We start from the raw sequence: 27,962 nt of genomic DNA, 5'->3' as shown, positions 1-27,962 counted from the left end.
ACGAGAAACTGGCCGATGGGTAGTGGTGTGATGTGATGGTGTCGGAGGTATTGCCTTTACAACGGCACCTCGTGGCGGCTGCTGGGTTAGCCTCGCCCTGCACCTTACCACACACTCTCAACACCTGTCGCTTTCTCCGCAGCCACCACTACCCCATAGGCCAATTTCACATGGAAAACTATAGCGTCGATCGCCGCCATTGGTAACGATCAAAACAAACAGTGACTGTGAAAGCGGCCCTTGTTTACTTCACAGTGCGCACTTATACACTTCACCCTGAACTTAGGTGTTTTTCTGTTCTTTTCTTTCCCTGATTTGGGTTTTCTATGCCCTTTTGCTATTTTCCACTGTTACTTTTCACCGTCGCTGACATGCATTACAGGTCAAAAGAAGAAGAAGAAGAGGAAAACATCACTGGGAGATCTACAAATTTTATAGACTCGAGAAAAAAGTTTTTTGGACTGTGGTTTCCCAGCACGGGGTGTTCTCTTATCTTGTTAATCAAGTAGTAAGCAAAGCAGCTCTGCCAGTCCATTTTATGAGTCTCTTGGTGGGCCACCTTCCACTGCTCCTCACTCTTCACCCACTGCCGTCTTCTGTTTGTTTACATGCAGCCATTCAGTACTCACGCTTGTACTCACAACCATTTTCCATTCATACGGACAACCAACAACTCACTCCCGGCTGGGCATACGGGTAACCGCGGTTGCCCATAACCCCAATGGTTGGACACCGCCTTTTAAGGCAGCACGCCTGACGCCAATGGTAGGTAGACGTGACCCATACATGTCAAAGGAGCGCGAAATTCGTGGCGGTAATGTGCAAAAGTCGTGATGGTAAGAATTTAGGACTAAGCGCTAAACTCGAGGATCGCGAAACTCGGATTGCGTGAAACTCGAGAGGGTACTGTATAAATATATATATATATATATATATATATATATATATATATATATATATATATATATATATATATATATATATATATATATATATATATACATACAGTAAACCCTTGATATAACAGACTAATTGGGGGGGAACGTAGTTCGTTAATGCCGAAAGTCCGTTATAAGTGGCGAAAATAAAAATAAAAATGTAAAATAATGCCAATTAACCTAATGAACGTAGGTATATATATTTTTTATTCTGTATGCTGTGTGCACGTTGTTTGTATAGCTGCATAGCACACTTGGCAATGGACTGCAAGGCACTAAACCTGCCAGGTTGACAGTGCAGTCATGCGATGGGGTGGTATTGCTACGGGAATGGGCAAAATTTTACAAGTGCGCCAATCTCGTACTGGCAGACAACAATTTCTTTATTGTAGTTTTCGGTGTGTTATGAAATAATCCGATAACTGTTTCTGTCACAAATCATTAAATGATTGACTTTTCAATGCCTGTTGTAAACCTGCCACAGCACGCAGCTGCAGCCGCAAAATAACTCACAGAGAAAGATGTTCAACTTGCTTACTGATCCTTTGTTTCACTCACCGTTTACAGAGACAAGTGGACAAAGTGGAACAAAACAAGACAAATTAATGTTTTCCCTGCCATGTATTTCCCCAGTGAGCACGCATGGTGGACAACAGAGTGACTTATTTCTGCGAGGAAATATTTCTTGCGACACCGGCCAGCCGCCGCAAATGTCCCATCCCGCACTGTGTATTTCCACACCCCACACCGAGTGCCGAATAACTTTACTAACCAAACATAACTTACCCTAACCTACCTAACTGGGGGCTTAGCCCCCCTCTACCACCTAAACCTTTATCAGTGCCGACATTCACAAACACTTGTCTATTTTCAATATACATTTACCACCTGGATTGATGCATACGACTTTCTTGTGGTATAAATACATTTTTCATTTGAATGGACACCACAAGAAGGAAGATATATCATCAGGTTGCCTGAATAAGACTACAGTAACTGAAGGATGGGGCAGCAAGTAAAGGGAGGAGGGGCAAGTGGCTAGCAGATGCTATTGTAGTTACCGAAAGTGGGTGGTTCAAAAACTATTCTCGGTTGGTCCCCGTGGATTTCTGACCGTCTGACCTTGTCCGTTATATTCAAAATCCATTATAAGTGGGTCCGTTATATCGAGGGTTCACCATATATATATATATATATATATATATATATATATATATATATATATATATATATATATATATATATGTCTGTAAGTATACAGGTAACTCGATTTACGCGATTATTGTGTCCTTGAAGAGGTCGCGTAAATCAAAAACAATGTAAATCAAACAAGAGGTAGGTTTCTATCGAAAAATAAATATTCGCTTCATTCAGTGGAGAGAGAGAGAGAGAGAGAGAGAGAGAGAGAGAGAGAATATCCATATCACCGAGATATCCACTCAGGCACTCAGTCTCAGCCTCACTCGTGTGAGGAAGAAATGAGGGACACCATGAGCGACTGGCTAGTATTGGTACCGCTACCGAGCAGTCTGGTACCGGTACCGTACCGTATAGCTGGTACCGTTAGTACCAGTACTGGTACCGGTACCTGCCCACCCCTATTGTTGAGTAGTGTGACAGTGTGGGTACTGTATTGTTGTTCAAGTGGTGTGCGGGAAGAACTGAGCTCAGCTGTGTGGCCGCGGCGCCGTGTGAGTCCAATTCCGTGAGACATCTGGTGGCCACTCCATAAAATATCGCGTATAAGTGAAAAAACATGTAAAATAAACATTTATTTGGATTTTGGACCCCGCGTTATTTAAAAAACGCGTAAACCAAACGCGTAAATTGAGTTACCTGAGTATATATATATATATATATATATATATATATATATATATATATATATATATATATATATATATATATATATATATATATATATATATATATATATATATAGGTGTGTGTGTGTGTGTATATATATCAGAGCCCCATTTAGCGCAAGAATTAGGTGGATGAACGTGGTCGCACTAACTGAATTCGCGCTAATTCAATAAAGTAACCAATATGAAAAAAATTATTTGGTGCACATGTGGGTCTGACTTTTGGGTTTGATAATTACTCAAAATAATCACTCACATAAAAAAAAAAAAAAAAACCTACGATTGGCTGAGCTCTGAAAACACGCTTGTGATTCGCTGGGAGTCCGATGACGTCATAGCCTGCGCTCACCCGGTCAGCGGCCTCACTGCCTTAAGGCAGTATCACACTGGCCATTTTCTTCTAACTGCTGTGGCTGCTGGCAACGCCCGTGCGCCCATCCGGGAGCGAGTTGTCGGTTCACCGTAATGTGGTGTCACACTGGGCCCTTTTCTTCCCACCGTGTTGGCAGCAGCTTGGACAACCATCAAATCCTAATTTTCCGGGTGTGCATCACACACGGCCAAGGTCAGTTGCTCGTATCCACATCCACAATATAAATAAAGCACTTGCCCTGTATCGACATGGCATCGTTTGCTAAAGTAAGGGCTCTCGCGGCTTGTGCCGCGCATCATGGCAGCTTGGCGCAATTTTCAAAATTCAGTCGTGGTGACTGCTCGCGCTAACTGAGGCTTTCGCGCTAATTAATTTTTTTCTTGGTAGATGGTGGCTCGCGCTAATTGCAGTTCGCGCTAATTGATCTCGCGCTAAGTGGGGCTCTACTGTGGAGCTGCCTCGTACAGGCCTACCGGCCTCTTGCAGACTCCTGCGTTCTTATGTTCTTATGTTCTTATATATATATATATATATATATATATATATATATATATATATATATATATATATATATATATATATATATATATATATATATATATATCTGTATATATATATATGAGGCCGTATGAGCAAAAACGCATAAAGCGCCATTTTTTAAATGCGGAAATCGCTTAAAGTTTTGCAATGTTTAAATTATCATAACTTCATTGGTTTTAAGGTGGACACTTCAATCAAAGACCAAAAGGAAGGTTAAGGTATGTAGAATATTGGCATGTACTCAGTTATAAAAAAAAAATATCTATATAGGTCCGAAAAAGTAGGTTTTTCAAAAACATCCATGATGTGCAATATTAATTAACTTTTTAATATGTCATACACAGTTCATGATATTCATAATAATCCGAACATGAAGGAAGTTACAAACGTAAAATATACTAATAAACAATAAATGCTAAGAGTTTGCACTACGCTAGACGGAAAAGCTTGCACGTTTGCAGTGATGCTATTGGCGCTCTGTACATTTTCGCCACTACTGCTTTCTTATCTCACTTTCAACTGTAGGTGATAATGTAGGGTTATTTTGAAGGACTCCCAGGCCTATTTCCACTGCAGTTTTGTACAAACCGACATTCCTCGCTTATAAAGGAAGGGTCAAAATAGTGTTATACCACAAAATCGCATTTTTGGCCAGATGGCGCTTTATGCGTTTTATATATATATATATATATATATATATATATATATATATATATATATATATATATATATATATATATATATATATATATATATATACATACATACAGTAAAACCTCACCATTTGCACATATAGGGCGGTCTGAATGTGTGCAAATGGCGAACTTAATAACCTATGGGTAAAAATACATATGGTCGGTCATGGCCCAAACCCCCCCCCCTGCCAGAAAAAAAAAATGGTCTGCTGGCAGGAAACACGTTAAATTACTAATTAACTGTACAACAGATTAATGGATTAGTATGATGGTGGTGCAAAGGTGACTTCTTGATGGTGCAATCGAGATGCGAAATATTGAGATGAGATTGAGCGAGATGTGACTTTACTGTAATACTCCCTTGTTATCTCAATTTTTCAACTTTACCCCCTTGTTATCTCAAAATATGTACCTTGGTAATAGGAAGAAAATGGGAAGTGAGAACAGATCATTTTGAAGCCGCAGTTTAAGGCGGCTGCCTTACAATTGGCTGGCAGTTCTGAAAACACGCTTGTGATCCACGTGGTGTCGTCTGCTAAAGTAAGGGCGGTCGCTTGCGGTCACCCATGGGACAAATGGACAAACCTATATTTTCTGGTAGTTTTCTGTGTTATGAAATAGTCTGCTAACTCTTTCTGTCATAAATCATTAAATCACTAACATCACGATTGACTTTTCAATGCCTATTGTACGTAAACCCACCACCGCAGATGCAAAATAGCTCGCAGAGAGGTTCAACTTGCTTACTGTTTCCATATTTCCCTCACTGTTCACAAAAATCACAAGTGGACAAACTAGAAAAAAACCAGGCAAATTAATACTTTTAATGCTGTGTATTCCCACAGCGTGCATGCGTGGTGGACAGCAGAATCCCTAATTTCAGCGAGGAAATATTTCTCGTGACACCGGCCAGTGCAGTGGACCTTCTTCTTCTTTGTCTTTTGACCTATAGCACTTTGTATTGCTTCTTAGGTCATCCTTCTCCACACTTTTATACTTCATAACATGCACTTAGTTACCTCACAGTGCGCAGTTATACACTTTACCCTGAATTTATGTGTTTTTCTGATCTTTTCTTTCCCTGATTTTGCTTTTCTATGCCCTTTTGCTATTTTCCACTATTACTTTTCACCGTCGCTGCCATGCATTACAGGTCGAAAGAAGAAAAAGAGGAAAACAACACCAGGAGTTCTACAATTTTCATAGATTGGAGAAATTTTTTTTTTTGAACTGTGGTTCCACAGCCAGAGGCGTTCCTAGAGTATTTGGTACCCGGGGCGGAGCATAATTTTGCACCCCCCTTCCATAGCTGGGCATTATCGCGATAAGTTATCGCGATACTTTATCGCTGATAACAAAATCAGGTTATCGGCCATCCGCTACTTATTCAAATATATATCGATATCTCCGTTACTTTTGTAACCAAACTAGCGATAATCGCTACTTTTTTCCGCCTCTCAAAATAAAAAAACATTGTCTACTCCCTACTGCGCATGCGTGGCCCAGGTGCCCGGTGTTGTATGAAAAAACTTCGGGGTATGAAATTATCTTTGGTGAAGAGATTTCATACTTCGATCATGAACATGAAAACACTAGGTTATTTTTTATGTTACTCAAAAATCAATATATCAAAGAGAAAAATCATTTAGCTTTGCCCAAAAAATGATTATTCACTGCCTCAAATTTGATATTCCATATGCGTTTGTGAGCATGCCATGGTATTGAAGACACTCGGTGTTGTGTTATTTGGTGTCCCATCGTCAAAAGCTGGCGCTTTTTGTTTACAAACACTGGTCTCTCGTGAACTACGCATGTTCAGACCAGTAAGCGTAGCCCTGTACAGTCTCACAAAGCTTTTTAACACATTAAGAGTAGTTGCTGGAAGGCTGAATCAGAAATACAGTACCACCATCCTCGCTGTTTCTAGAACGATACTCTGTATATATAAATACAACTCGTACAGAGTGTCGTTCTAGAAACAGCGGGGATGGTGGCAGTGGTACTGTATGCCTTCCAGCAACTCTTAATTACAGTTAAAAAGCTTTGTGAGACTGTACAGGTTGACGCTTGCTGGTCTGAGCATGTGCAGTTCACGAGAGACCAGTGTTTGTAAACAAAAGCGTTGACGGTGGGGAAGCCAAATAACACAACACCTTGAACATGGGTTCAGGCATTTCTAGTATTATCGTCCGTATGTATGTGTCAACGCGTGGTTCTCAGGTTTTGTAAGTTTTCTAAAATACAGATAATGAAATTTTGAACTCATCTATGTTTTTTTATTTGAAATATCAATATAGTATCATTTTCGCCTATCGGACTTATCGCTACCTAGTATCAGAATTGTGGATTAACATCGGGTATCGGTTATCGCCTATATTTGTGTCTCCAGTTAACGAATATCGGTTATCACCGATAAGGTTTTCCATTACCAGTTATCGGTTATCGGGAATAAGGTTTTCTGTTATCGTGCCCAGCTATGCCCCCTTCCCATTTTTTGTCAGTACAGAGACATCACCTCCTTGTATGTTATGCAGCCGGCTCATGGCCCGCTCTGAGAGATTCATTATAAACTTACAATTCCTCAAAGTATATAATCACAATTCAATAAATGGGCAGCAAAAATAATATTTACTACAGTAGGTATGTGAGTGTACTAGTAATGACTTGTTATGAGTTATGAGGTGATGAAAGTGGCGATGGTGGTGATGCAGGTGGTGGTGGTGGTGATAGTTGTAGTGGTGACAAAAGTGAAGGTGGTGATGAAGCCTTGAAACCAGCTGGTGAGCTACAGCTGTTTACCACCTGCGCACCCTCTGCCGCCAGTGAAGAACACTACCAACGTACACAACATGTCGTTTCCCGCCATTGCCCGATCGCCTCTCCTGGTCTCGTGGTGACTGTGATTATTCAATGTTTTCTGTCTCTCCTTTGCACCACCATCATGCTGCATAGCGTCATCAAAGCCTAAACCTCGGAAGAACCTGATGATGACCATAGCACAGAAGATGGAAGTGATAGATAGACCCAACAGGGGATTTGGACACCATATGTATTTTATTATTGGCCCTGTTTTCGCCCGTGAGAGTGTGCTAGCGTTTGAAAAGTGCGTAAACAGGGCCAATAATATATATATATATAGGTTATACTATATATATATATATATATATATATATATATATATATATATATATATATATATATATATATATATATATATATATATATATATATATATATATATATATATATATATATATATATATATATATATATATATATATATATATATATATATATATATATATATATAAATATATATATATATATATATATATATATATATATATATATATATATATAAATATATATATATATATATATATACACACACACACACACACACACACACACACACACAGTCGTCCCTCAAATAGTACTGGGGTTAAGGACCCAGGATCCCCGTACTATTCGAAAATTCGTATAAAATTAGTGCCCCCCTTAAAAACACTCCTGGGCTGCATTTGAGAGAGGGAATTGGGACTCTCAGAACGTCCCGAGTGATCTCAGACGTGTGATGCGGCAGCATGAGTTGCCAACTCGGCACATCCGCTGGCTCCCGGCTTTGAGAGCCTTCGTACTGTGATGACGTCATCGGCAAATATGGCGGCCCAAACAAACACATATAAGTGTTTCCATTGCATTTCACCTCTTTGTGCCACCATAACCACTGCAGCTTCCTTTTCATCTTCTGTTGTAAGGAGTTCATCAGTCAGGACAGCTAGTAATGCATGTTAAACGTCGCCAGGAAGATCAGCGTACATCATTTTGCTGCGAGTGAGATTCCGTTACCATAGCAACGACGAGGCTTAGTAAAAGGACGGCCTTTATTTCCATTCTTGCAGCACTCTTGGAGCACTGGCAGTTACTGTGGCAAGAATTTCTTTTTCACTATGATTTTCAGGGTGTTGGCCCTGAGGGAGTAAGCCGTTTCAAAGGCTGTAGTTGGGACCGAAAGGGACAACTACCTCCCGAACTAAGACCAAAACCCAAGATGATAGATACAGCGAAAACTTCTCTCATTCACGTGGTATGCTTTCCCTACGGCAACATAACTCATCCCAAAACATAACTTTTCCTAAATCTGAATTCTTCTTCAAGGTGAACACCTATCTCGAATGCATTGGGGTGCTTTCAGCAGGTGTTTTGGTAGAACAGTGTTGCCACTCGTGCCAGGGCTACTTGGTGCGACGAGCGGGAAATTTAAAAATCCTAAAAAAAAAATCTTCCATGACAATCCGTATAAAACCGAATCCGTACTATTTGAGGGACGACTGTATATTGTATTTTCTTTATTGCTGCTTCTTTTTCTTCGTATTTTTTCTGCCATTTCTTATTCTCAAGTTGATTTTAAGTTTGCTATAGTGTTTTGAGACCTCTTTTGTCAGGCAAATGATAAAATAACCACAATACGACTAAGACAACTGGGTAAATATTGGTGTTATTCAAGCACTGACAATTTGTTTCCTACTTACCCAAATGCTATTCTGTCGTCTGATATATTTTTAACTTACTTTAAAAGCTCCCAGAAAGCTACAGGAAAGTGTGTTGAGATTGAAACAACTGTGAAAATAGACATGAAATATTTTTCTTTATTCATGTGGCTGCGTGGGATTTTACTTGAACTGCAGTTGGGAGTCACTCAGTGGACATTGTGTAGTCTTTAATTTGTCATTCTCATAGGTCAGCGGTTCCGAAACTTATCAGGCCATGCACCACCTCCCAGGCTTTGACCGAGTCCACGCACCCCCGCTAAGATTCGAGCAGTACTAAGGTCTCGTTGATTTCCTTAAATTTTGTCCATTCTTTACGAATTTTGTGCTCGCAAAGCATGAGGCTCTGAGCGATGGCTATCAAAATTGAACGAAAATGTACCTGTTGGTGGATGAATGTGCTCAGAGTCTGGGTAAGTTTCAGACAAAGAGCAGACAACTCCGCTGAAATGTACAGCATACTTTAGTTTTAAAATGATGGCAGTTAATGATGTGTTTGAAATTTCAATGACAAAATCCATCATTACATTATTTTTTTTCTTATGCACCCTTAGTGATCAGCTCACACACCCCCAGGGGTGTGCACACCACACTCTGGGAACCGCTGTCTTAGGTGATCCTGATGAAAAAAGTAAGCTAATCTAGGGGACGAAACTATGGGTTTCACTTCCCTTTCTCATCTCATTTATCATCACACCCATGCTGAGCCTTCTCATCACTGGGAGAGACCCTTGATTACCATATTTTGTGGCGTATAATGCGCTCCGGCGTATATCACGTACCCTAAATTTTAAGGCAGCAATTTTGGAAAGAAATATTCATTGCTTAAAATGCTCAGAAATAGGTATGGTTAAGCAAGACTGATGATGTATAATTTCCTGAAATTTTTGTTGGTAATTGTGGAGATTCACTACACGCCTCCAAAATACGATATTACGCCTCCATATTATACCTTATTCCTTAACCATAATATGAAGGCAGAAAAAATTAAAAGGAAAAAAAAGTGGTAAAGGTAGTGAAAAGGCATATTATACATACGCGCGCTGTTTTGGTGTCGGCGGCGGTGGCAGTGTTGCCAACGATACGGTTAGTGATGGTATGCTAGGAGTGTTTATTTGTAAACACTAAACACTAAACAATCGCAGTGAATCACTAAATGTCAAAAGATTCTGAAAAGAAAAAGAAAATTGACACAGTGATCAGCTGGTAGCACATAGCCCGCCAAAACGCGCGAAAGTAATGCCGCGGACTGTTTGTCGTCTTCGTTTTTTTATCTTTGAAAATCTCAGGTGCGGAAGTCTGGACCCAAAATTTCGCCTGTCCGCACCTGTTACTTCCGCACTTTTGAAAACGTTCCGCACTTCCGGGCTTCCGCACCTCGTTTGGCGGTCCGCAGGTGCGGAGGAGCGGAGGTCCGGACCGAGGTGCGGAAGTGCCCAGGTATGGTTTCATGGCTCTGCCTAAGCTAGTAGCTTTAAATTTATGAATATTCTCTTAATCCGTCCTTCCTGCTGTCCTTCCTTCCTTCCTTCCACCTCAAACCCGAAGTCTCTATGTCATGTGGTGTTTCTGTGGTGATGTGATGAAGCGCAGTAACTTTTAGGACAGAGCAAGCCTGTGTTTGCAGCGCTGCATAGGTTGTGGTTGGCAGCTGCCCTCCCCCTCCACGCACTCGAACCCGCTACAAACCCCCTTCATTACCCTCATATTCTTAACTTGATAAAATTGAAGGGTGCTGGGATGCATCCTCAGGGACCTGAGTATCACTTCCACTACCACCATAATGAGATTGATCTACAGGATGGCCACCAAACTGAGGTTGCACAATAACGGGGCTCAGTTTTTCTGATAAGACAAGGGGTTGGAGTTCAAGGCTGTTGATGTCACTGTCTTCACCACTAACACCACTTTCGAACTTTGAATAAGTCAGTTTCAGCTCTCTCCCATTGCGCTCACACTAAGAGCTCTTTTGGGAGCAAGAGGAGGCTTATGAGGAGTCTGTCACTGGCTGTGACACTCAGGCGCCGAATCAGACGTGGAAGATATGAAAAACTCTCCTGCCATTGTCACGGTCACGGAAACACTGAGAAGGGCACGGAGAAGTTGAATGGCAGCCTAGAAGTCATGCTAATCCATAAAACCCCACGCAAACTTCAAAATTATGGCAAAAAGAGGCAGACAAAATCAATCAAAATTTGTATCTTTGGCATATACTGCACAGGGGTAACTTTCTGGCATTTTTTAAGTGAAAAAGGTGCGCGTTATGCGCCACAAAATATGGTAATTAACCCGTTCCCCTCATCACCTACTCCGCTGCCAGGGACAACAATGGCACAGTGCGAAACGTATCACACATATTTGGTGTAAAAATAGAATAAAACTAAATCTAACCTAACTTGACCTAATCTAACACTATCTACCCTAGAACAGCCTTTCTATGGCATGGTAGTCGGGCGAGGACTGAGGTGGTGTACTATGTACGTCATGGCTAGGCCTTTGCTGTTTTTTGCTAATAACTGAAGACTTCGTGGGTGCTAAACCTTTTACAGCTTCCCTAATGTGGTGTTTATCCTTCAGAATGATTGATATGGTGGAATGCGACAAGCTCGTCATGTGAGACGGTAGAAACAGATTTACCTTTCTCATTTTGAACAATAACTTTCATTTTGAGCTCTAAATCAATCGCTTTTCTTTTCTCCTTTTCAGGTCCACTTGTACCTGGACTCTTCGTCTTCCCAGTCATTATTATAAAAAGCTGGGTGGGCTGGGGTGAGAGGAAAAAGGCGGGAGAGGTGAAGAGTAGCAGCGCGGGAAAGCTGTGTAAACAAATCAGACTGACAGATTGTGATGTGTTAACTTCACCAGACTGGCATGAAAATTTCACCAGATTTCAGCAACAGATAAAGATGATACAAGAGTATATTTTTAGCAAAATTTATTATACCTTAAAGTACAATGCCACTGACCACACATTGCTATTTTTCTACAACCCAGAGGGCCCAGCTACTGGTTTGAGTGACTCGGGTGGACGTGAAACTATTCATGGAGATTTTGCCTTGATGGTATTGCATTGGAAGTGCTGCATGAATAGGCCATTTTATTTTAAGAAAGAAAAATTTAAATATCCAATGCCTTTATAATGGCACCTCGCCTTGCCAGTCCTCACATGATCGGTTCCTCACACCTTGCCACATCCTTTTGCCCAGTGTTCTAGCCCACCAAAACTCTGCTTACTTTTCTATCCCAAACAAAACAAAGACAGCACAGTTGGCTTGCACCAGCAGTACCTGGTTTCTGCAACTGCAGCATCATCTGAATAAATGGTTGCCACTTTAGTGTTCCATTTAATTTTTTGGGGGATGACCAATTGAATATATTTCAGATGCTCATAATGAATATAGTGATCTTAGACTTTGAAATGATCATTTAAATATACCTTCACCATATTTCACCAATTATTGCCTGGTTCCAAATTCTTAATTTTTTTTACTACGCCTCAAATTTTATCAGATTTACTCAATCTGGTGAAAATTTTCACCATCTGGCAACACTGAAGAACAGCTGCTCTATCCTCGATGGGATATTTGAAATGTCAGCCTTGTTTTAAGTGCAAGCGGTCTATCCATGGTGGGAAATTTGCTATGTCAGGTCCGTCATAAGTTTGAGTGGTCATAAGACACATACATCATAACTTGAGGACTGCTTGTTTATATATATATATATATATATATATATATATATATATATATATATATATATATATATATATATATATATATATATATATATATATATATATACAGGTAACTCGATTTACGCGAGTTTGGCTTACGCGTTTTTTAAATAACACGGGGTCCAAAATCCAAATAAATGTTTAATTAACACGTTTTTTTTCACTTATACGCGATATTTTATGGAGTGGCCACCAGATGTCTCACACAACTGGACTCACACTGCGCCGTGGCCACACAGTTGAGCTCAGTTCTTCCCGTGTGCCACTTGAACAACAATACAGTACCCACGCTGCCACGCTACTCAACAGTAAGGGTGGGCTGGTACCGGTACCAGTACCGGTACTAACGGTACCAGCTATACGGTACAGTACCGGTACCAATACTATCCATTCGCTCATGGTGTCCCTCATTTCTTCCTCACACGAGTGAGGCTGATACTGAGTGCCTGAGTGGATATTTCAGTGATATGAATATTCTCTCTCTCTCTCTCTCTCTCTCTTCACTGAATGAAGTGAATATTTATTTTTTGATAGAAACCAACCTCTTGTTGGATTTACATTGTTTTTGATTTATGCGACCTATTCAAGGACACAATACTCACGTAAATCGAGTTACCTGAATATATATATATATATATATATATATATATATATATATATATATATATATATATATATATATATATATATATATATATATATATATATATATATATATATATATATATATATATATATATATATATATATATATATATATATATATATATATATATATATATATATATATATATATATATATATATATATATATATATATATATATATATATATATATATTACCCTCTTGAGTTTCGCGATATCCGAGTTTCGTGATCCACGAGTTTCGCGGTTAGTCCTAAATTCTTACCATCCCAACTTTCGTGCATTATCACTCTGAGTTTCGCGCTGTTTTGACATATACAGGTCACGTCTACTTACCATCGGCGTCACGCACGCTACCTTTAAATGTACTATCACACTAGACGTTTTCCTCCAAACATTGTGGCTATGGCAAGAGAGAGAGAGAGAGAGAGAGAGAGAGAGAGAGAGAGAGAGAGAGAGAGAGAGAGAGAGAGAGGGTGGGGGCGGGGGGTAAACAGAAGAGAAAACGGGCCTTTTTGAAGCCGCAGTTGAAGGCAGCTGCCTTACGAATTGGCTCACAGTTCTGAAAACACGCTTGTGATTCACTGGGAGTCCGATGACGTCATCGCCAACGCCCACCCTATCAGTGGCTTCACTGCCTTAAGGCGGTGTCACAATGGCCATTTTTGTCCAACCATTGGGGCTACGGGCAACGCCCGTGCGCCCAACCGAGAGCGAGTTCACGGTTATCCGTAAGCTGGTGTCACACAAGGCTTTTTTTTTCCCACCGCGTTGGCGCCAGCTAGGGCAACCGGCAACTCCAACTTTTCCTGGTGTGTGTCACACATGGCCAAGGTCGGTATTGCCTTTACAACGGCACCTCGTGGCGGCTGCTGGGTTAGCCTCGCCCTGCACCTTACCACACACTCTCAACACCTGTCGCTTTCTCCGCAGCCACCACTACCCCATAGGCCAATTTCACATGGAAAACTATAGCGTCGATCGCCGCCATTGGTAACGATCAAAACAAACAGTGACTGTGAAAGCGGCCCTTGTTTACTTCACAGTGCGCACTTATACACTTCACCCTGAACTTAGGTGTTTTTCTGTTCTTTTCTTTCCCTGATTTGGGTTTTCTATGCCCTTTTGCTATTTTCCACTGTTACTTTTCACCATCACTGCCATGCATTACAGGTCAAAAGAAGAAGAAAAAGAGGAAAACATCACTGGGAGATCTACAGTTTTCATAGACTCGAAAAAAGTTTTTTGGACTGTGGTTCCCCAGCACGGGGTGTTCTCTTATCTTGTTAATCAAGTAGTAAGCAAAGCAGCTCTGCCAGTCCATTTTATGAGTCTCTTGGTGGGCCACCTTCCACTGCTCCTCACTCCTCAGCCACTGCCGTCGTCTGTTTGTTTACATACAGCCAATCAGTACCCACTCACCCACGCTCGTACTCACAACCGTTTTCCATTCATACGGACAACCAACAACTCGCTCCCGGTTGGACATACGGGCAACCGCGGTTGCCCATAGCCCCAATGGTTGGACACCGCCTTTTAAGGCAGCACTCATGACGCCGATGGTAGGTAGACGCGACCCATACAACTCAAAGGAACGCGAAACTCGTGGTGGTAATGCGCGAAAGTCGTGATGGTAAGAATTTAGGACAAAGCGCTAAACTCGAGGATCGCAAAACTCGGATAGCACGAAACTTGAGAGGGTACTGTATATATATACATATATCTATCTCTATCTCTATCTCTATCTATCTATCTATCTATATCTATCTATCTATCTATCTATCTATCTATCTATATCTATATCTATATCTATATATATATATATATATATATATATATATATATATATATATATATATATATATATATATATATATATATTGGCCTTTCATCCAATGGAGGGATTTGGTCAAAGATCATGTTGTGTTGACAAAATTCACATTGGATAAACAAAATAAGTTATGCGAAAAATTGATTGTCAGGGAATTTTTGAAAAATCCCTTAAAAATGCAATAAAAATCAGTAAAAATCTGTCCTGGGCATGGCGGCAAGCAGACTGGTCTACCCAAGCTACTCAGATCTAGGCAAAATATGTAGTTCTTCACATCGCATGACTGCCCCTTTTCATATTTATGGCTGGTGTCATGAACCAATCTTCAAGCTGATTGGCTAAGAGTGGCAAGTGCAATGCACGATGGACAATTTTTCCACATGTTACAGAAATCTCTGCATTTTTGGGCCACTTGTTGACTGAGGTTTGTTGTGCCTTGGATGATTTTAAATGCTTAACATAATTTTTTTTTTAAATGCTTGTTTTAAAAAAATCTGTGTTGGACATGGAATGCACTGGACAATTTAGTGTTAGGTGCAAGGCCACTGTATATGTATGCAGGCAGTCCTCAAGTTACAATGTATGCCACTTATGACCACTCACATTTTCAACCAGGCTAATAATATTAGTAATACCTGGTTAAGCAATGATTTGGCATTTCAAATATCCAGCCGTTAGTGGAGCAGCCGTTTGTTAACACAGCACTTCAGCACTTCCCTCCCACCCCCACCCCCACCCTGCTGCCATCCTCAGTCCTCACATTCTGGCCCCATCCCAGCCAGGCTGGGGTAAGACAAGAGAGAGTAAGGGCCAGTCCACTCACATTTCCCCCTCAGTTGCCCTTGGAACTCAAACTTTACTCACGCTGCTATTGCTAGTTGCTACTCTACCAATTTATAGGCCTACAGTCTGCTATACAACCATACTGCTAGATCTAGCAGATTCCAGTTAGTTACCATGTGAGCTGAGCAAGGGTGGAGGGAGTCTATCTAGTTATCTTCGGTGTTTACAAGTCTCAGCTGTATTTGGTTCATCTATGAGCCCCCACAACTTTCCACAGGTGGGGGTGGGTTTAGCAAAACCAGTCAGCTGATCAGTTGATCGCAGCCAAAATGGCATTCCACAACAACAGCTTCCTCACAATATTCCTGCATCAGGCCTTATATGTAACTGTTTACTGGAAACAGAAATAATAGTTGAATAAAACATTTGCAAGAGGTAAGAAGATGCAGCGAGGTAACACTCACATAACTACGACGTGTCATTTGTTTACAAACACTGCCCCCTGCCAACACAACCCCCAGCACAATGACTCGGCAGGCACTTGGCTGCTACTGCCATCTTGGCAAAACTTGGTAACTCCATTATGTAATGTTGCATAATGTTGTGCAGTCATGTCCTTGAGATCTACCTTTCTTTGCTGCTCTTCTCATTTCCATTTAGCCCTTTTTTTCTGTATCTAATGAACATTGATCACAAATGGTTTAGCCTCACCAATGATTTTTTTCTTTAATTTGTGGTTTCCCTCAGTATTTTTTTAAACCCTTTCTTCATTTCTTTCACTATCTCTTGGTTATCTCTCCTGACACTTTCAGTCTTGGACTTTTGTACTTCATCTTTCAGATGCATAATCTCATCTTCCATGGCCCACATTTCCAAATTCCATCTGTTTCTGCTTCCTTCATGTTTATCCTGTCTTGTTCTATCTCCACCTTCATCAGTCATTCAAATAATGCATTAAATCAATCCTTCATGTTTTCTATTAGTCTTAACCTCTCATAGTCTACTTCTTTTCTTCTTACCAACATATCTTTTCCCACTGTCCTCCTAGAAGGAAATGACTAGAAGATGTCTTCTCTCCATTGTTTGTTCACAATGACTTCCTGCCATTCCTGAAATGAGCATCCAGACATTCACATTACCTTACTTTCAAGATAACCATAGACTTTTTATACATAGCAGGAGACAGGCATAATCCTGAATATTCTCAACCCAGACAAATTCCTTTTCTTGCTGCCCAGCTGGTGCCGTTCCATTGGTGAGATGGACCAGATGTTGTGTCCTCCTTCTGCAGCAGTCATCAGGCAAATAATAACTAAATGAATGTGTGTGTGTGTGTGTGTGTGTGTGTGTGTGTGTGTGTGTGTGTTATAAGCTCCCAGACAGTAAAAAGAGCCATCCTTTTGATAGGACATTGAACAGCTTGACTGAGGCCGTCCTGTAGGTACAAGGGAGAGTGAATATCATACTTTTCGTCCTTAAGTGCTATGATTTTATTTTTCCCCAAGTATGTAGGAATTTTGTAATACTATAAAACAGCACAGTGTATCAATATAGGTAGTTCATCTCGAAATGCAGGAGGGCATGCTAGCTTTGAATTACACATATTTTGAGTACTTTTTCACTTGCAGTGTTCAGCAAAGATAAAGAACATATTATTTGAATATTAGTTTCAGTGATTTCAGAATCAGAAGTCTCAATCTTGATTAGCTATCCAAAGCTTAAAATGCACACACTTAATCGAGGGAGTGTGTAAAAATATAATGGATAAATTTTGAAAGATTTCTGAGACATTTAATAAATACTTTTAACACTAGCAAATGCACATACAAAGGGCTGATGTTACTTCACATGGTATTGGTTGTTTCATGCTTCTTTAGAGCAATTACATCCATGCCCCAGTTTGCCTAGTAGGGATAGGAGCACTAGGTATAAACCAGGGATCGGGTCATGCCTACTATCTGGCTAAACTGCATAAACAAGTGCAGTAAGATGCAATGAACAATGAAAATATTGATACAATCAAAGACAGACAGACGGACAGAATTACATATTTTGACTTGATAGTGTGTTCAAGGCATATTTATGGAAGGCAGGTGCAACTACAGTAGACCCTCTATATGTCGCAAGTTAGATCCTTCAGAAATTCACATTAAATGGAATTTGCACTAAATGGAGGTGTTATTTCAATGGGATTTATCCATTTGAGACTGGTGTGACTATTTTTGTGAAGTCAGCTTAAGGGTGAAATGAAAGATACAAAATATTCTGCTACAGTGCTGCTTGTGTAAGCATATGACAGTAAAACTAGATGAAAGAGAAGGACATAGTGTAGATTCTTTCTTCTTGAAAGTGTTCATATCATAGGATGGAGGTGATACAGCTGAAGCATGGCTATTCCTTAGTTTGTTAAAAAATCTGATTATTTGTTGCATGAAAGATTAAAGACTAAGATACCATGGGGGAGCTGAAGTAGAGCAGAGCTGTATGAATGTAAATTTATATGGCTCTTAGAGTACAACCTTGTGGGTGGGCATGGAAGAGGTGGCAAGCTGGTATGGGTGAGGTGGCAAGGGTGGCACGACATAGAAAACTATATTGTTCTCCACGCTCATTAATAAGTTACGAGTTGCATCTGGCACACACAGATCTAAACTAACTTCCCATCGCATGTACATACAACTGAAAAATATAATCAACCAATGAGCAGTTGTGTTCCTCTTTTCTTATGCCAATGAGAGTTCAAGAGTGACTCAGTCTCTTGCTTGGTGCATGCCTGTCAGCGGCCTTCCACATGTTATTGTGTTTATTCTACATTTCCATCACTTATTTCTCCATTTTTGGTTTGACTGATGGGCCCCTGCTGTTTTATATATATATATATATATATATATATATATATATATATATATATATATATATATATATATATATATATATATATATATATATATATATATATATATATATATATATATATATATATATATATATATATATATATATATATATATATATATATATATATATATATATATATATATATATATATATATATATATATATATATATATATATATATATATATATATATATATATATATATATATATATATATATATATATATATATATATATATATATATATATATATATATATATATATATATATATATATATATATATATATATATATATATATATATATATATATATATACCTGATTCAATTTGTGTTAAATGGAGGGTTACTGTGTTATATGGAAAATGTTTCCTAAATTTAGGTTTCATGTTATAAGAAAATTCTTAAGAGAAATGCACTTAATGGAGGGTCTACTGTAATATGTAAAAGTTCCTTTACTGAAATCAAGTATATATGACTCATTTTGCTTTTTTTTTTTTTCAGCAGTGTTGAAAGCTTTGTTATTGCTTATGTAATAGCAAGCAAACCTAATTGAATGTAAGTAAGTTGCCCCAGATTATTTATAATTTTCTTTCTTAATGCAATGTGAAGCTATGATTTAGCAATTGATTTGTAATTAAGAAACAATGTTTGCAAAATTGTAGCCATTTCTTAATCCTCTTTTAACTTATATCTTTTAACAGAAGAGGATAGTGAACAATGTTGAAAATTAATACTTTCATTAATGTTAAAATCATCAAATCTTTATTCCATAATTTGCATTTGTAAGTATTATTAAGAAATTATTTCTCAGACAAGTGAAATTAGAATTTTATTTTGTAAGTCTAATTTTTTTTTTTCAGTTACTAGATTTGAATATTTATACATTATTTGTTAAAAGTAGGTTGTGAACACATGGCATGCCAACTTATTGCTTTCAATGACTTGCCATATGGATTAAGGACAGATTTATCTACCAGAAGTAGTGATGATAGTTTACCAAAGAAAATATATTTGTCATGTATTGCAAGGATTTTTTTTACACTATTTTATGTGCATTATGTGATAATCTTGTTTGTCATAACAGTTTAGGATGCAAGCATGAAATGCAGGCAAATTAAAATAGATGAAAGAAAAAAAGGAAACTATTAGGTATGATTCAGATTTTATATACATACAAACATGGTTGGTCATTAAAATCACAAACTGAATATTAACATTAAAGTGCTATTCCTGTGCTGTTATTTCATCACTTTTGTGCTGTGGGTAATGACTGATAGGATAGGCTCATGATATTCAAGCAAAATGTACTGTTATACTCTACACTGTGTGTGTGGGGGTGGGGGGAGGCTTGTGTGGGTGTGGGTGTGGGTGTGTATGTGGTGTGGGTGCAGTTGTGTTATTGTTTATATGTATGACTAATTATAGAGCTGTGATGAAAAAAGATAATTTTCCAAGTTTGCTGAGTAGAGACCAAATCTTGAAAATAGCGCAAAGAAGATAACATATATTTGATACAAAATAATTCAAGTTTGGCACCTGAATTTGTATGCCATGTAATGTGAAAAGAAAAAAAGCTAGCCTCTCTGAGTAGTTATTTAAAAGAAAATAATCTTTAACTCCTGCCCAGATTGCAAAATAGCATTGTCCCATTACTGAAACACCAGCCATCCATTTCCTCTGTATACCAATAGTTGATCCCTTCCATACTCTTGTCCATTCCAGTTTTTCTCTATTTCCATGCTGTACTTTTAGTCTGATGTTATTTCTTTAGTAAAGAAGAAAAATAGTTCCTGTTTAATCTTTACATTTTAAGCAATAAACTAAATGCTGCATGGCTTGTGGAATAAAACACAGGAACATGTAAGGAGACAAATTAAAATTCTTGAATGATTTTTCAACCTTCAAACTCATATGCTGCAATAGTTTCCACAACCATTTGGTTGAAAAATTAAGACTGGAATATAAAAATCATTTATGCTTACAATTTAGTTAAATCCCCCCCCCCCCTTTTTTTTTTGTGTGTGTAAATTTTTCAGATATTTTTCCTGTACATCAGGAACTGCATAGAACTTCAGTTGAATTCTTTCTTGAAGGTTACCAATAGGCTCATTTGGTCAAGTAAATTTTACATTTTTTATCTATTTTCATATGCCATACTGCTTGTTCTGGAGAGAGAGAGAGAAAATATATATATATATATATATATATATATATATATATATATATATATATATATATATATATATATATATATATATATATATATATATATATATAAACACATACCTATGTAGCCTATGTATGTATATATATACACACACACACACACACACACACACACACACACACACACACACACACACACACCTGTCTCTTTAACAAGTGTAATGTGCAAGATTTGTGAAAGTGTAATAAAAAACCAATGGGCTGAACATTTAGAAAAGGAAAACATGATAAATAAGGGAGAGTTTGGATTTAGAAAAGGGAAATCATGTGTCACTAACTTACTATGTTTCTACTCAAGAGCAGTAGACGTGGTGCAAGAGAGAGAAGGATGGGCTGACTGCGTGTATCTCGATTTGAACAAAGCTGTTGACAAGGTTCCGCACAAAAGGTTAATCTGGAAACTACAGCAGTGGGGAGGAATGGGCGGAAAGGTTATCGAGTGGATGAAGGATTACTTAACAGGAAGAGAAATGGAATTAGGTGATTAGGGAAGAGAAATCAAATTGGAGGAGAGTAGAGAGTGGAGTTCCTCAAGGCTCAGTTCTGGTACCACTAATGTTCATAATATATATAAATGATATGCCGAAGGGTATAAAAAGTTATATCAGCCTTTTTGCAGACGATGCAAAGTTAATAAGAAAAGTGAGGATGAAGGAAGACTGTGAAAATCTGTAAAAATTCCAAGATAAGGTGTATAGATGGACCCAGTTATGGGAGATGGAATTTAATGCAAATAAATGCCATGTCATCTAAATGGGGATAAGTAAAAAAATGACCAAGGAAAACATACAGGATGGGAGAAGAAAACTTAAAGGTGGTACATGAAGAAAAAGATTTGGGAGTAAAGATGCAAGACACACTAACCCCAGAAAAGCACATAAACAAGTTGTTTGGAGAAACCTACAGGATGATGCAAAATATAAGGGTAGCATTCCATTTCATGGACAAAGAAATGATGAAGAAAATAATAACAACATTGATAAGACCAAAACTTGAATATGCTGCAGTTGTGTGGTCGCCTCACAAAAAGAAGGATATCAGAAAGTTGGAAAGAATACAGAGAATTGCAATGAAAATGGTCCCAGAACTCTCGAATATGACGTATGAAGACAAATTGAAGGAGGTGGACTTGACAACACATAAAAAAGAAGGGAGAGAGGAGATCTGATCATGCTGTATAAGTTGGTAAAAAAGTTTGATGAGGTGGATAGAGATGATGTCTTCTCAACTGCGAGAATGCAGGGGCTGAGAGGACATGGAAAGAAACTTAATACAGGTAACTCTCGATTTATGCGAGTATTGTGTCCTTGAAGAGGTCGCGTAAATCAAAAACAATGTAAATCAAACAAGAGGTAGGTTTCTATCGAAAAATAAATATTCACTTCATTCAGTGAAGAGAGAGAGAGAGAGAGAGAGATAATTACATAGAATTACATAGAAAATCAGACCACACAAACCCCATGGTCCAGACTAGGTGGTCTGTCCTTAAACCTAAGTGATTTTACATTAATCAGATGGCTCCAAAATGTTGCTTTTCTACTCTAGTTAATATTAAGTTCAAGGAAGTGACGGTCGAGCTTGTTTTTAAAGGAGTCAATCGTGTTACACTGGACCACTGATGGTGAAAAATAAATATTCACTTCATTCAGTGGAGAGAGAGAGAGAGAGAGAGAGAGAGAGAGAGAGAGAGAGAGAGAGAGAGAGAGAGAATACCCATATCACTGAGATATCCACTCAGGCACTCAGTCTCAGCCTCACTCGTGTGAGGAAGAAATGAGGGACACCATGAGCGATTGGCTAGTAAGGGTACCGGTATCGAGCAGTCTGGTACCGGTACTGTACCGCATAGCTGGTACCATTAGTAGCAGTACTGGTACTGGTACCTCCCCACCCCTATTGTTGAGTAGCGTGGCAGTGTGGGTACTGTATTGTTGTTCAAGTGGCGCGCGGGAAGAACTGAGCTCAGCTGTGTGGCTGCGGCGCCGTGTGAGTCCAGTTGCGTGAGACATCTGGTGGCCACTCCATAAAATATCGTGTATAAATGAAAAAAATGTGTAAATTAAACATTTATTTGGATTTTGGACCCCGAGTTATTTAAAAAACACGTAAACCAAACTCGCGTAAATCGAGAGTTACCTGTAAAGGAACTTGTTTGAGTGACTTGAAGAAGTATAGTTTTCCACATAGAAGTGTTAACACTTGGAACAGCTTGTGGGAAGAGGTGGTGGAGGCGAGCAGGGTCCAACAAATGAAGGAAAGGATGGATGAATGGCGATATGGAGACGGGACTATTAGAGCCTAGCTCGGGCCCAGTAGACTACAAATAGGTAAATACAAATGGGTAAATACACACACACACACACACACACACACACACACACAGACACACACACACAAGAGAAGAAGAGAAGAAAAAAGGAATTTTGAGAAAAATATTGTAAATAAGTGCAAAGACCAGCCAAAACTGTTTTATGAGTTCATAAATGGAAAGTTGGAAAATAGAGATGAGATCCAGAAAGTTAAGGTTAATGGTGAAACTTTTGATAGTATAAGTGAAATAGTAGAAGTGATGAATACAGTACCCTCTCGAGTTTAATGCTATCCAAGTTTCACGATCCATGAGTTTCGCGGTTAGTCCTAAATTCTTACCATCCCAACTTTCGCGCATTATCACCCGGAGTTTCGCGCTGCTTTGACACGTACGGGTCACGTCTACTTACCATCGGCGTCACGCACGCTACCTTTAAGGGTAGTATCACACTGGACGTTTTACTCCAAACATTGTGGCTATGGCGAGAGAGAGAGAGAGAGAGAACGAGTCATTTTGAAGCTGCAGTTACGATTGGCTGACAGTTCTAAAAACACGCTGATGATTCGCTGGGAGTCCAATGACGTCATCGCTGATGCTCACCCTATCAGTGGCTTCACTTCCTTAAGGCGGTGTCACAATGGCCATTTTCGTCCAACCGTTGGGGCTACGGGCAACGCCCATACGCCCAACCAGGAGCGAGTTCACGGTTATCCGTAAGCTGGTGTCACACAGGGCTTTTTTCTTCCCACCGAGTTGGCGCCAGCTAGGGCAACTGGCAACTCCAACTTTTCTGGGTGTGCGTCACACACGGCCAAGGTCGGTTGCCCATATCCACATCCACAACGTAAACAAAGCCCTGTATCAACATGGTGTCGTCTGTTAAAGTAAGGGCTGTCACGGCTTGTGCTGCCATCACCTAAGTTATGGCCTTGTTGCTGCAGTTAAATGGAAGGAAGAAACAGTTGTGGGTGTGGCATGCCTGTGGTTCCTCCATGCCAGTTATTGTCACCACTGCACGTGCGCGGCCAACCCACCCATCTTGACTCAACCACATAAACACATGGATCGAATAACAAAACACACACACACACACACACACACACACACACACACAGTGTCATTAACAAGTGTGGTAGCAAAGATGTGTGAGAAAATTATAAAAAAACAGATGGGTGGAGAATTTAGAAGAAAACAGTATATTAACCCTCTCACGCACGATGACGCGTCTCGTGTCATCAAAGGGTAAAAGGTCCTGGCGGGCGATGACGCGAAACGCGTCATAAAAGTTAAAAAGTGATTAATAATTAAGTTTTCGATGAAAGTGCGTCGAATTTGGGAGCGTCGTTTGTTGGGATAAGTTTCTTAATAGTAACATATGGCAACCTTTCTAAGGAACATAGATGAGGAGATTTGAGCGATTTTTATTTGTTAGCCTACTCTGACAGGAGAGAAAAAAAATACAGTTTTCTCGGTGTAACTCGGGAACTTATAGGCGTATGAGGATTTTGTGGATACTATAAGATACTAAATTTCACTTCGAAACATATATTCGGCTAAAAAAGTTGGCCCACAAAATTTCGAGCTAGCGAGTGGGGAGGAGTTGGTACTTCGCATTTATTGTCTACAATACTCTACACAGAGCCTTGAAACAAGTTTGTATTGTTTATATATATATATATATATATATATATATATATATATATATATATATATATATATATATATATATATATATATATATATATATATATATCAGTAGTGGGCACTGATCACTTTTTTGCTGTTCCGATCCCCGTTCATCCGATCAGTTTGAGCAACTGATCCGATTCCAATCATCCAATCATTTATTTAAATACTGCTGTTCCGATCACCATTCCGATCACCCGATAATAATTACTATTATTTTTTAAAATAATAATTGCAAGAAACACCTATTTTAGGCGTTCTTTAAGTAATAATTTCAAATAAGTAATAACTTAATTATTTGCTTATAAATATTTTTATTTTTCCTCTTTCTTTTGGTATAAAGGACATGGTAAAGAAAAAATGTTATCTTAACTTCTTATTTTAGGCATTTATTTAAGTCTACTCTTTTTATTCAGTTTATGAAAGTATGAAAAAGAAATTACTGCATGTTCACTATTTTAACTTTTGTTTGAAGTTGATTTAGATTTTTGACACAAACATTTTACAACTTTTTAATATTTTATCATCGATATCTAGGAAATATTTTTTACTATTCTATAAAAAACAAGCGATAGTGATCATTAATCTCCTATCCTTCCTGATTAAATAGCTTTCTGAATAAAAGATATTGGTCCATAAATAAATTAGTTACAAGAAGAACATAAGCAATAAGGTTTTGATTTTAAGTGCGCCGGTGTTATGTCATCTGACATCCACGTATCCTAAGACATCCCATCCTGATCTGCGCATGCGCGGAACCCAATGTTTACAAACACAGTGTTGATATCGTAATTTGTCCAGGCAAGATAGCGGCAAGACAGCATGGCAGCTTTTACGGGAAAATGGCCAAATTCAAGAATGACATGGACCCCATAAATCAGATAGCCTACCATTAAATGGAGAGAATCCAAGAAACATGACCATCAATCAGAAGAGCGTAGGTTATCTCATTTATCACATATACCGACATACAAGGGGTGTAGGTTATCTCATTTATCACATTTACCGACATACAAAGGGTGTTGGTTATCTCATTCATCACATTTACTGACATACATGGGGTGCAGGTTATCTCATTTATTACATATACTGACATACAAAGGGTGTAGGTTATCTCGTTTATCACATTTACCAACATACAAGGGGTGTAAGTTATCTTATTTATCACATTTACCGACATACAAGGGGTGCAGGTTATCTCATTTATCACATTTACTGACATACAAGGTTTCAGGTTACCTCATTTATCACATTTACTGACATACAAGGGGTTTAGGTTATCTCATTTTTCACATTTACCGACATACAAGGGTAGGCGGTGGTTGAGTGATTAGCGTGTGGGGGCAGCATTCATCACGCCATGGACAATGTTGATTCGAATCCCCACGCTACCACGTGGGATTTTTTAGTCACCACTGAGTGGCTAAGACTATCCACAGGCTGTCCAGAAGACCACCTATCATCCCGGATTCTAGAAGAAACCGTACAAGCGAATCAAAAATGAGTTCCAGGGGGCAGCATGAGCCAAGCATAACTAGCGCCACTATAAAAATTGCCTGTGCCATGACGGGCTTGGGCCGACCACCAGGCCTCTGAAGAAAGCCTACCGGCGCTATAGGCTGAGATGTAAACAAAAAAAGTTACCTCATCACATTTACCGACATACAAGGGGTGTAGGGTACCTCATTTATCACATTTACTGACATACAAGGGGTGTAGGGTACCTCATTTATCACATTTACCGACATACAAGGGGTGTAGGTTATCTCATTTATCACATTTACCGACATACAAGGGGTGTAGGGTACCTCATTTATCACATTTACTGACATACAATGGGTGTAGGGTATCTCATTAATCACATTTACCGATATACAAGGGGTGCAGGTTATCTCATTTCTCACATTTACTGACATACAAGGGGTGTAGGTTATCTCATTTCTCACATTTACCAACATACAAGGGGTGTAGGTTATCTCATTTCTCACATTTACCAACATACAAGGGGTGTAGGTTATCTCATTTCTCACATTTACCAACATACAAGGGGTGTAGGTTATCTCATTTCTCATATTTACTGACATACAAGGGGTGTAGGTTATCTCATTTCTCACATTTACCAACATACAAGGGGTGTAGGTTATCTCATTTATCACATTTACCAACATACAAGGGGTGTAGGTTATCTCATTTCTCACATTTACCGACATACAAGGGGTGTAGGTTATCTCATTTCTCACATTTACTGATATACAAGGGGTTCAGGTTATCTCATTTATCACATTTACCGACATGCAAGGGGTGTAGGTTATCTCATTTATCACATACCGACATAAAAGGGGTGCAGGTTATCTCATTTATCACATTTACCAACCTACAAGGGAGCAGGTCATCCAGTTTATCTCATTTATCACATTTACCAACATACTTCATTTACCTCATTTACTGACATACAAGGGGTGCAGGTTATCTCATTTATCACATTTACCAACATACAAGGGTGGCAGGTTATCTCATTTATCACATTTACCGACATACAAAGGGGGCAGGTTATCTCAATTATCACATTTACCGACATACAAAGGGGGGCAGGTTATCTCATTTATCACATTTACCGACATACAAGGGGTGCAGGTTATCTCATTTATCACATTTACCGACATACAAGGGGTGCAGGTTATCTCATTTATCACATTTACCGACATACAAGGGGTGCAGGTTATCTCATTTATCACATTTACTGACATACAAGGGGTGCAAGTTATCTCATTTATCACATTTACTGACATACAAGGGGTGCAGGTTATCTCATTTATCACATTTACTGACATACAAGGGGAGCAGGTTATCTCATTTATCACATTTACCAACATACCTCATTTACC

General features: G+C 38.9%; 1 protein-coding gene and 1 long non-coding RNA gene across 18 annotated transcripts in view; one reads left to right on the top strand and one right to left on the bottom strand.

Annotated features, from left to right (window-relative positions):
- LOC127003706 (AT-rich interactive domain-containing protein 1B-like) overlaps positions 1-27,962 on the top strand; it is a 202,630-nt gene that overhangs the window by 156,582 nt on the left and 18,086 nt on the right. For 7 of the 17 annotated variants that reach the window (XR_007757359.1, XR_007757357.1, XR_007757360.1 and 4 more), the window contains one exon: positions 19,356-19,876. The exons of 1 other annotated variant lie outside the window; for it this stretch is intronic. Coding sequence is in view for 4 of the 16 variants with exons in the window: in XM_050870641.1 (XP_050726598.1) it covers positions 19,356-19,364 (9 nt within the window). In the remaining 12 variants the exon portion in view is untranslated. Of the gene's footprint in view, positions 1-11,667; positions 13,292-17,191; positions 18,809-19,355; positions 19,877-27,962 lie in introns of those variants that run through there. 9 more of the 17 variants (XR_007757349.1, XM_050870642.1, XR_007757356.1 and 6 more) reach the window with 8 other exon arrangements.
- LOC127003707 (uncharacterized) lies at positions 21,161-27,454 on the bottom strand. Its single transcript, XR_007757361.1, has 2 exons — positions 26,886-27,454; positions 21,161-26,801 (listed from the first exon to the last, which is right to left on the bottom strand). It is a non-coding gene; the product is annotated as an uncharacterized LOC127003707 (long non-coding RNA).

The sequence above is a fragment of the Eriocheir sinensis genome, chromosome 26, assembly GCF_024679095.1.
Source record: "Eriocheir sinensis breed Jianghai 21 chromosome 26, ASM2467909v1, whole genome shotgun sequence".
Classification (NCBI taxonomy): Eukaryota; Metazoa; Arthropoda; class Malacostraca; order Decapoda; family Varunidae; genus Eriocheir; species Eriocheir sinensis.
This window is presented reverse-complemented; position numbering and strand designations above follow the sequence as displayed.